Source organism: Rhododendron vialii, chromosome 10a, assembly GCF_030253575.1.
Source record: "Rhododendron vialii isolate Sample 1 chromosome 10a, ASM3025357v1".
NCBI classification, from domain to species: Eukaryota; Viridiplantae; Streptophyta; class Magnoliopsida; order Ericales; family Ericaceae; genus Rhododendron; species Rhododendron vialii.
This window is the reverse complement of record NC_080566.1, coordinates 11160657-11172351: the sequence shown is the minus strand read 5'-3', so window position 1 is coordinate 11172351 and position 11695 is coordinate 11160657. Positions and strand designations below refer to the sequence as shown.

At 39.3% G+C, this 11695-nt stretch overlaps 1 protein-coding gene across 1 annotated transcript; it reads left to right on the top strand.

The window, feature by feature from the left end:
• Window positions 1–2977: 2977 nt before the first annotated feature.
• Window positions 2978–4156, top strand: LOC131303927 (EPIDERMAL PATTERNING FACTOR-like protein 2). The gene is made up of 3 exons (XM_058330989.1): window positions 2978–3516; window positions 3643–3677; window positions 3766–4156. The coding sequence occupies exons 1-3, from the start codon at window positions 3408–3410 to the stop codon at window positions 4006–4008; spliced, it is 387 nt and encodes a 128-aa protein (XP_058186972.1). The 5' UTR covers window positions 2978–3407; the 3' UTR covers window positions 4009–4156.
• The last annotated feature ends 7539 nt before the right edge of the window (window positions 4157–11695 follow it).

Here is an 11695-nt window from a genome sequence, read left to right as displayed (position 1 = left end):
TGATAATTCATTCACGAGTGAAATATTCGTGTTTTATTTTTTGTTTGCCTTACATCAGAAACTACCCATGCTTTTTATTCGTTCCTTTTTCTATTTTCAAAACCACTATACAAGTGGAAACAATTTTTAACCATTGGATTTACATCGGTTGATCAATTGAAAGGAAAATTATTACACACTCCTAGAGCGTCATGAGGATGAGAGCCTGTATCATGGAAGGTCATTCCTTTTCTATCTCTACTTCCAACCAAACAAAATTATCGGTAAACCTACTTGGTAGAATCAGACCCCATAGAGGTAGACAGTAGACACAATCTTTAAGAATCCAAAGGGTTAGCTCAAGTGGTAAAAAAGGTGAAGTAAATTTGCAAATCTCTAATCTCCTCTCACCAAAGGCCTGATATTTCGGGCTAGCTTGCAAAAGTTTCACTCCAGAATTTTCCTATTCCTACGTGAGCGACTCGTCATTGAATCGAGCCGGGATGTGATTAGTTTTGGCCCACATATGTTCGCCCGAACGTAACATGCATGGAACCTCTCAAGTACTATAAATTTTTATGGGGCTGGTTCGACTTTGCTCCGATTTTAATTGACTTACCCACTAGTAAACCGTAAGATAGAGATCTCAAGGATTAGTTAATGTGCTCACAAAGTAGTTCCGAACTCGTGAATTAAAAAAAAAAAACCATATCAAAGGTTGTACCAAAAGCAATTTATTAGAGTAGTGTATATATCCATTGAAAGAGGCGAAGCGGATGAGAAACAAAACAAAAATGCCCCATGCAAATGGTACAAGGTACCCCATGTAACATAATCACCGAAACGAGTAGGAGGCCCATGCTCTGTTCCATGTGATATCCACATTGATTGATTATCATTACTCGGGTAAAGATGCCACTTGACCCTCACCAGTATTTCTTGAATCTTTCACGCACATTGTCATTACATGGTCTCCATGCCACATATACTTGTAACTTATATTATCGTGTGCGTATACGAGTCACTGCTGGAGACTTATATTATCGTGTGCGTATACGAGTCACTGCTGGAGAGAGAGAGAGAGAGAGAGAGAGAGAGAGAGAGATGGCGTAAGGGGGTGGGACTGCAGAGCTGAAACCAACCACTACAAGAAAGATGCAAATCAGGGCAAGAAATTAGAAAAAAGAGAGAAAAAACGAAAGAAAGCGAAATCCCAGACCCTAAAAGCTGTAATCAGATGTCCGTTAGTGTGGCATCTTGCTGTGTTGGCTCCTTGTCTTGTACCTCTCTCTCTCTCTCTCTCCGAGCTCTGCCACAGCTACGACTTTGTTTTCTCTTTCTTCTTGTTAGTCTTGTCCCACATCACTCATCTAAGCCACCCAAGCTTGGTTAATAAATTCTAGAGGCTACTCCACCTATTGCCAATTGGTTTTAGGTTGGAACCCTCCAAGAAATCTAACATGGTATCAGAGCTAGGTCTTGGGTGGCCTCACCTCTCGTGGGAAAGTCTCTGTCATCTCTGTCGCCCGAGTCAGTCAGTCAGCTCCTGGTCTGTCACCTCCACGTGCATCCGGGGTACCCGTGAGGGGGAGTGTTAGACTTGTCCCACATCGCTCATCTAAGCCACCCAAGCTTGGTTAATAAATTCTAGAGGCTACTCCACCTATTGCCAATTGGTTTTAGGTTGGAACCCTCCAAGAAATCTAACACTTCTATTAGAATGGAGTAAATGACACTATCGGTTCCTGTAGTTTTAGTAACTTTCCAGCTCGATCCTTACAATTCATTTTAATCGGTCGAAATCTTGTGCTACTTCCTTCGTTTTCTAATTAATAGGAAACCATTGCGAAATATCAAGTCGCTTTACAAATAAAAAGTAAAATAGTTGCGGAAATATATTTTTTAAATTTTGCTTACCAAATTAAAGGTTCAATCGTAATAGACTATCAATGGGGAACATAGAGTATTTTATTTCAATTTCAAAATAGTCCATCTCTTATTATTCGTTAGTATTAAAACTAAAAAAGTAACGTGTGCAAATCAAGAGATGAAATTTTGAAAATTTCCCTTGGGGACAACCATTTGCCCCATGTCTGACAAATACCCGTCTTAGCTTGATCAAGTGAAAGCATGTTTTTGCTGATTTTTCTCCCAATAAAAGTCGGCATGATAGAACTTAGAGAACCTGCTCGAATATGATGATTTATGTAACATTCTCCTCCAAATACTCAAACCCTCTTTGACCTTGGTTTTTATTAATATGCCCTTAAAGATGTTCTACTTAGTTTTTGCAAAATACTATACCTAAGGCAAATGCACAACTGAACTCCATCGCCTAGATGCTAAATTATGTATTTTGAAACTTCTCTTGTTTTTAAAACCACATTTCAGTGAAAGAATTTGATAAAAGGTTGTTACTTGAATAAGATTTCTTTTCATGTCAGTAATCTTTGGACTTGAGTATTTTCTTAAAAATTGAAAACCCAATTGCAGACAGATTCAATAATTTGTCAACTTTCTCATTGGATTATTGAGGGTTCTCAATATCCATGCTCTACCCATTATTATTCCACGGTATTCCAACACTCCTAGATAAGAAAAGGACTTATAACAACCGTGACTCTCATATTTTCAAGTGTTTCATCTTGGTCTTTAGAGTTTAAATTCTCTTCCTTTTTTGATATTTAAATTTGTTTTGTTTGTACTTAAAATGTGAAGGTAAAGTCACAAAGAGAGTGTACTACTGTACGTCCCAAAATCATTACGCATTCTTTTGTTTATACACAACTTATCTATAATCAAAATTTTTGTCACCATTTGTTTTCAGGTTGTACGATAGGCTTCTCCACCAGAGAGACCATATTGTGAGTCAAAATAATGTAAGAGTGCGAGGTTCAAATTGACAAAATCGAAACGTCGAAACCAAAGTTAAATGAAAATCTAATACTATAGGAAACAATGGTGCGGTGCAATTTACCTTCGTATTATTTATGATTGAATCTCTGTTCTGTTCTGTTCTGAGAGAGAGAGAGAGAGAGAGAGAGAGGAGGGCTCATGAAACGAGGTTGAGGACGACGTTGGTTCTTCCCTCTGCTTTCCCGGGGCTCCTTCCGTTCTTTCTTCCAAAAAGCTTTTTCTGCTACGTGCTTTTGTCTTTCCATGTTCCATCTTTCCCCTGTTTCCATCACCTTCTTCTCTCTCTAGGAATTAGACAGAGATAGAAGCATTTATAACTAGTAGGTAGTGTCATTCACTTACTGAACCTTTTGGGATATTAACCTCACATCTCAATCAGCACAAATACCTCTCTCTCTCTCTCTCTCTCTCTCTCTCACTTGCCCACCATCTTTATCTCTCTCTGTTTCTCAAACCCACTCTGTATTCCCCTGTTTGAACTTCAGAGTAATCTCCCTTTCTGTTTACCCGAAATGGGTTCTAGTGGCAATTTCGATTGTAATCATAAACTTAACCACATCACAGTTTACTTTCTCTTTCTCTTGATTTCGAGCTCGACCCAACTGAGATTTACTGCAGGAGGTAAATGACATCCTCTTATTTCAAGAAAAAATATTAATTGTGAACTGCCTTTTTCAGTTATTCTGATCACAAAAATTGTGTCTTTAGCCAAATTTCTTTGTTTTCTGAACGTTTTCGGTGTTTCAGGTCGACCAATTAACATACCTACTGGCCATTTTCAGGTGAGACTTCAAAACACACACACACACACACTCTCTCTCTCTCTCTCTGGATTTAATTTGTTAGCAAAATTGGATGGAAATTAAACAGGAGGAGAAGGCGATGTTGAGAGCCCAAATTGGTTCGAGGCCACCGAAATGCGAGAGGAGATGCAGTTCATGTGGGCCTTGTGAAGCAATTCAGGTTCCAACAAATCCACAGACCAAATTTGGGGGAAAAAACTCTTCATTGTCAATTCCTACCATCGAGTATGCCAGAGGGGGCGATGATAGCTCCAACTACAAGCCCATGAGTTGGAAGTGCAAATGTGGGAATTCCATCTTCAACCCATGACTTGTAGTTGTTTTGTATATACATTTTGAAGATTATTGTTCTGATTTGAGTTTTTGAATCTGGCTATGTGTATATAGGATGAGTGATACTTTCTACACTTTGATTCCCTCTTGAAATATGAAGTTTTATTTTTGGTTTGGCTTTTCAATTAATCTTTGCTGTGAAGACTGTATGTTGGGACTAGCTTAATTTCTTCCTTCTTGTTTTCTAATGGGATTATCTGATTTATTTGCCCATTAATGACAAAATTTTAAACATTGTACGTAGAGCTTGCTTATATGAACATATTATCTATACAACAATACGAATCATGAAGAATGATGTGATAAGCAATGTCTATTATACAGTTATCTCATAAGTGCTCCTTTAGTTCTCATATGGTTAGGCCTGTGATTAATAAACTTCTTTCTTTACTGTTCAAAAAAAAAAATGGTTAGGCATGTGTTTATCATCGTCCATTTATCTCACCGCACTAAGCTTCCAATATTACAGTACTTTATAGTTTAGAGACTATTTAGGTCAGGTTCCTCCAAAAATATCTTATATGGTATTGGTCTTTGGAGTTAGTTCTTAGGTGACATTACTTCACGTGGTCGAGTCTTTGCTCAAATCGGTTTCCTCACCTTTGAAATCCATACATATATCCATGCAAGGCGGAGTCAACTTGATGCAAGTGGGGTCCCCACTCTCCTTGATTTTTTTTTTTTTGCCCCAACGATATACATAAGCGGGGGTTAGTGAGGATGTTAGAGTTAGCACGGGGAGATCAGGAGCTACTCATAGCCCTGGTTCCCTAAAGGGCCTGCCTTCTGTGGGGCTCGAACCCAAGACCTTCCACAAAGGGGAGGCAATGACTGACCAACTGCACTAAGCAGTGGTTGTCCACTCTCCTTGATTGCTCACTAACATATCTCTGATTTTGCGTATAAATTAGGTAATTTTATCCCCATAATAAATCTTGAGTTGCCTCAATTTGCTTTAAATATAAGACACGATACAAATACTTAACCGTTCTCTTCTCTTGGCAACTTGATAACATTACAAATGAGATTATCATATATGCATCAAAAATCTCTATAGTAAAGGAACATTTCATTTAATAATCAATATCTAGTGTTTAATGAACCTCTCAATTTAATTATTTTTTTCACTTAGCAACTAGGGAAAAATAAGTAACATATGATGCTAGTTTTTGACTCCGCTAATAAAAAATTTCTGAGACTCCACCCCTCATCCACATGCTATCACAGACTGCAAGTGCGGGGCATAATATTAGACTGCACATGAAGATGTGAGAACATTAGATTGTATTTCGCACCGCTTACCAAATGCTGCCCAAATTTCATTAATATCATGCAGAAGCTAATCTATCTATTCCTTATTGTTTTCAAATTAATAGGATTCCTCCAAAAAGAATCTTACACTAATCACGTATGTATGACTATTCTTCTGTTGCATAAAATCTCTCAGTTTTCATGGTCTCATATAATCCAATCTCGTCTAATCTTCCTCAAACTTAATTCGGATCCAATCTTGTCACCACTCTCTCTCTCTCTCTCTCTCTCTCTCTCTCTCCTGAGTATTGATTTCTTGCGTATTAGTGTGTATAAAGTCACAGGAGCCGTCACGTAAGTCCCGAGAAAGGCAGCCCAGAAATAGTGTTAATGACAACAAATATTGTGGTAGTGAAACACCAGACTGTTTTCCCACTGATTTACTAGGCTACCATAGGCCATTTCCTGATACTGGGCCTAACTTGACTTGCAAGAAATCTCCACTTTTCCTTCAACTCCAATCATGTGTTTGAAAACTGTTAGTGGGGGTGTGAAGCAGCTGTCGTTAGTTATTGGTCCAGGCGGACCAGACGTCCCTGCATATATGCAGAGCAGAGAGGCTTTTGATTCCCTTCCTCAGAAAATCAGTGTGTAATCATTTCCTTCAAAATTATTAGTGTTTACTATTGAGTACAGTTGTTGTAAATTATTAGTCAGTTGTTGTAATACGTAAAGGTTTGTAGACTAGGCTAGACTAGGCTGAAAGTCCATATCTTAATAGTTCTATGTCTGGCACCAATTATCTGTAGCACTATTCTCTGATGTCATGCATGATGTATCTGGTTGCCTCATTACGCCTATAAAAGGAGAGCATCACCTCTGTAAAAATCAAGTTAGGGAAACCAGTGTTTGCAATAATATTCCAGTCTCTTGTGTTCTTATAATTCCTTACCGTGTTCTCTCTACGATCTTAACCTACTTAGTGTTTGTACCCACTTCGTATCTGTAAATTTGGTATCAGAGCCATGTCTTCCATTCTAGTTTAAACCCTCTTCTGGAAACTTCTTTTCCAAAACTATTTCAAATTTTTTTTAAAAGAAAAAACTTGAAGTATATGCTCTGTGGTTGCCTTCTAAGGATCTTCTACATCAGAAACTTCATTAACTATTTTGGTTAAAAGAATTTTGTATCAGTGGGTTAAAGTACCTTGAGACTTTTGGCTTTTGAGCAGTGTGTCTCGGTTTATCTACCCTGGTATACAAAATTTTATTAATCAAAATTGATTGAAGGTCTTTACGTTTAAAAAAGAAAAGGTTTGCTGTACTAAGGAAAAGGAGAACCCAGATTTCTACTTAAAAATGAATCATCTGTTTACCACCCACTCCTCTGCTACGTTATCCTTAGTCCCTTCGTGTTCCTCCACCAGTAGAAATTTCTCATCTTCTTCTTCTAATCTTGAATATTTGTATGAGTTTGAATACCTTCCTGATGATAGTAAGGTTCCTCTTACTGATCTCCCTTTCCTAAATTCCTATAATGCTTTTGTCAGACCACAAACTTCTGTAAAAAAGACCGTCACCCAACTTTTCTCCACAAAACGCCCAACGTCCGTAAAAGAATATGTTCAAGCCTCTAAATTTGACCAATACTTCATAGCAGCTACAGAAGCTGAACAACTTTTACCTTTAGAAATCCCTGTTGATTTGCCTCGCCTTTGGCAACAACAAGGATTTACCCATCTTCACTTTGGAGCAATCCGTTTGGCTGTCACTTTCCATGGTAGAAAAGGTTTGCCTGTTACTTCCAGACTTGCTCTGGTCGATACCAGGTTTCTACAGTATCAGCACGCGTGTATCGCTACAGTCCAAACCACCTTAAATGCTGGAATTGTGATTTTTACCTTCTACTCCAATTTCAACATGCCATTAGCAGATTCTCATCTGCTATCCGCCTTGAAGGTCCAAATTCAAATTGGTGGTGCCTCCCAAATTTCCACCACATATGCAGCAACCCTTCACTACCAAATGGCATATCGTCTTCAAAATCATGCCTTTGACATGTCCTTACCTTCCTCCACAGATGAAGCCCTTTTCCTCACTGTTAACGCACCTCACCAAGCCTCTTGTGTCCATGTTCCACGACAGATTTCCCGTCCTGAGCTTCTCAAGCTTCTCCCAGAATCTTGGGTTACAGCTTATGAGAAAAATCAAAACAAGCCCATACCTGTCCAATCCTCAAATCCAACTTTCATCTCAAAACCTAATGGTACAGTGGAGATTTCTTTCCCAAAAGAAACCTCAGCCTCAGCCTCCACCCATCCTGTCATTTTTCCCTCAAAAATTAACATGTTTGTGGATGGTTCTAGGCCTGGCCCTCCAATTAAATATTTTGATCCCAGTGGCCTTCCAGTCTTCTATTTCAAAAATTCAGAAACAGGTCATTGTTATTTGATACCTGTGACTGTGATGAGTGTCTAGAAGACAGCCTCCTAGAAGATGACGAGGACTTTGAAGAACCATGTCCCATATGTCCTTCGTCACCTTCCACTTCTTGTAAATCTCCACCTTCTCCTCAACCCCCATCTGATGATGGTTCGTCGAATCAACCGAGTGGATGTTTCATGTTCACATCATCTTCTTCCTGGACTGAAGCAGATTTTCCTCCTTTGGAATTTCATAATTCTCAAGAAAGGATGACCCATCGGCATAAAATTTCAGACTCTACTACCATTCTCCCTGGTGGTAGTACCAAAGCCGTTTCAGCAGCAGAAGCAGCAATAAATTGGCAGTCAGCAAATTTTCTAGCTCAGAACAAAATTCTTCAGAGAATTGCTAACTCCCAGCAAAATTTGGAGAAATGTTGTTCATAAGAAGTTATCAACTCTGGAACTTCTTATCAGAGATTTGCAGCAGAAAATTCAAAATGTTCACCAGGAACTTCTCCAGATGGCATATGCCAACCAAGCATTTTCAGCAGTTTTTTCTCAAAAGGATGCTGAAATGAAGCACCTAAAAAATCAGCTTCACTCACTTCAAGCTCAGCAGTATTCTCAGCAAAAAAGCCCATTTGACATGTTCCCTTCTTCCTCCCAAGAAAGTTTGTTTGGGTATCCTCAAATGTCTCAACCCTTACCTATAAATCATTCTTCAAGATTTAGTGAGTCCAATATCTTTGGGAGCTCATTAGCTTTTCTTCCTCCACCAAAAAGACCATCTCCACCAAAACTTCCTTTTCCAAAGCCCCAGATAAAACCTATCTAGCCTCCAACTCCTCAAACAATTCCGTCTCCACCATCTATATCGACCTCTACTCCAACCACCTCTACTCCTTCCAAACCATCTGACCCAAATTCAAAGTCACCCCAGTTAATGGTTTAGCCAACTCCTACCCCTTCCAAAAATCCAATCTCCACTCTCCTACATACCTTAGCCACTATACCAGAAGCCCCATCTCCTAAACCAACCATTGAGTCTGAATCGGATACTGAATCTATTGACTCGATGCCAATTCCTCACGTTTTCATGATGAACCCTGAAAACCCAAAGGAACATGTTGAAGATCCCATCATTGAAGAAGGTCCTGAGTTTGATACACCTCCACCTCCAGAAATCCCAACCTTTGATTCCTTCTCACATTCCAATATCCATACCCAAGGTTTCTCCTTTGATAACATTCCCCCATCAAAATGGTTGGATAAGCTTTATGAGATTCATGCTTGGTGCACTGCTGCTATGCTCTCTCCCAACGCTACACTAAGTATCGTCATTACAAAGTGTACAGCAAAATTCCTTGGTCGTCTTCGTCAATGGTACTTAGCTCTGGGTGAATACCGACAGCTACAGCTCAAACAATTGCCAACCCTTGATCAATTTATCTCAGTCCTGCATACTGAGTTTCTTGGTGACCACAACAATACAAAAGAGTTTGTTCGAGAGGAATATCTCAGCATGAAGTGCTGTTCATTCAAACGAAAAGATCTCGAGATTCATTATGACCGTATGTCTCAAAGGTTTTATCTTCTTAACGGCATGGATGATGTCAATCTCAAGCAAGCCTTTCTCAATTCCCTTCCTGAACCATTGGGAAATGAGACAACAAGATTACTTCAGACAAAAGGATTGACGTTGAATGCAACATCTCTTGGTGGTATTTACCAGCACTCTTTGATTGCCTTGGAAAAATTTTGCAACCACCAAAAATTCCTCAAAACTCTTGAAGAATAAGGAAAACTTCTTGGCAAAGCATGTGACCGATCAGACTTATCCATAAAGTGCAAAGACAAGAAGTGCACTTGCCGTCCTTCATACCGGAAGTCCAAACACTTTCAGAAATGGAAGTTTCAATCTCCTGGCAAATTTTCAAAGTTTCCAAAATCTGGCAGGTTCTCACGCCGGAAAAAATGGAAATTTTTCAAGAAGAAAAAGTTTATAGGGCAGCGAAAGTCTGATCACTGCTACATATGCGGAAAGAAAGGGCACTATGCAAAACAGTGTCCAAATAAGGCAGCAATAGACAAAATGGTGAACTCTTTGGCTCTCATTGATGATGATCTTGAAGATGCTGATATCGAATCTCTGTTTTCTATCGACAATGAAGCAGTCCTTGCATTCACTTTTGATGATTCAGATGATTCATCAGAATCAGGTGACTCTTCTGATGATCCTGACTCATTCCCTTATGAAGTCCAAACAATTGGATTCTCTAACATCATGTTGGCTCAACCTTTAGCAAAGGTCAAAATCTTGCTTGGAAAATATGAGAAACCCATACCAGTCATCGCTTTCTTTGATACTGGTGCAGCAGCCTTCATTCTCAACCCAGCCATCCTCCCCAGGTCCTACTGGCAGTCATGTTTCAGACCCTTTACAGCAGCCAATGGAGAAACATTTGTCATCACTCTGATAAGTAAGCCTGTTTCCATTCAACTTTTCCCAAGATACACCATAAAACACAAAGTCTATGGTTTTGATCTCCCAGAAAAAGATTTATTGTTAGGCTTTGATATCCTCCAAAATCTCAGCAAAGTTTCCTGGCTTAAAAAAGGTTTGAAATACAAAAACTACTTGTTACCCTGGACCACCCAACCAAATCTCTTTTCCATAGAAAATTTCTCCACCATCAAAGAAGCCATAATCCAAACTTCCTGTGCTGAATCTCATTCCTAGTTCCTCACCAAATGTTCCAACCCACTTTGGAAAAATCTAGATTTCTTCATTTCTCTTCCCTTTAAGAAAAATGAAGACATCAACCCCACCAAAGCTACCCATCATGGAATGAACCCAGAACACTACCAGCTTGCTCTACAAGAACTCCAGCAACTTCAATCAGAAGGTTTGATTGAGCCCACAACCTCTCAGTGGGCATGTGAAGCATTTTATGTCAACAAAAGAACAGAGCAGATAAGAGGAAAGCTCCGCCTGGTTATCAACTACCAGCCTTTTAATCATTTTTTGCAGGATAACAAATTCCCTCTTCCTCAAAGAAGTGTTCTTTTTGCAAACTTGCCTAAAGCTCAAATTTTTTCAAAGTTTAACTTGAAAGCAGGTTTTTGGCAGCTGGGCATCGATCCAGATGATCGCCCTAAAACTGGTTTTTGCATTCCAGACCATCACGTCCAGTGGTCAGTCATGCCTTTTGGATTGAAAACAGCTCCATCCTTATTTCAAAAGGCCATGATTCGGGTATTCGCTCCTATTCTGTCCTCAGCCCTTATCTACATCGATGACATCCTACTTTTTTCTCCTGATATTGAGTCTCATGTTGTCCTACTACAAAGTTTTCATTCCCTAGTCCAAATCCATGGTATCATGCTCTCAGAGAAAAAAATGTTTCTTGCTCAACCAGAAATTAATTTTTTAGGGATGCATATCTCTAAAGGTCAATATACCCTCCAGCCTCATATAGCCTCCCAACTTGACCATTTTTCAGATGAAAATCTCATAGTCAAACAAGTTCAACAGTTCCTTGGAATTGTTAATTATATGGCTGATTTTATTCCCAACCTGGTCCAATACCGAACTTCTCTCTCAGCTCTACTAAAGAAAACCCCTCCTCCTTGATCAGCCCTTTGTACTAAAGCTGTAAAAGACCTCAAAGCCATAGCCAAAACTCTTCCTCCATTAACCATACCTTCAGATGGAAAGAGAGTCCTTCAGACAGATGCCTCTGATCTATATTGGGGAGCAGTTCTTTTGGAAGAAAATTCAGATCAAAAGCGCAGAATTTGTGGATACAAGAGTGGTGCATTCTCTCCAGCAGAGCTTCATTACCATTCTACCTACAAAGAAATTCTGGCAATCAAAAGGAGAGAAGTTTGAATTTCATCTAATCGGTCATCATTTTCTAATTGAGACTGATATGATGAGTTTCCCCAGTATGCTCAAATTCAAACAGAAGCACCTCCCAAAAGCACA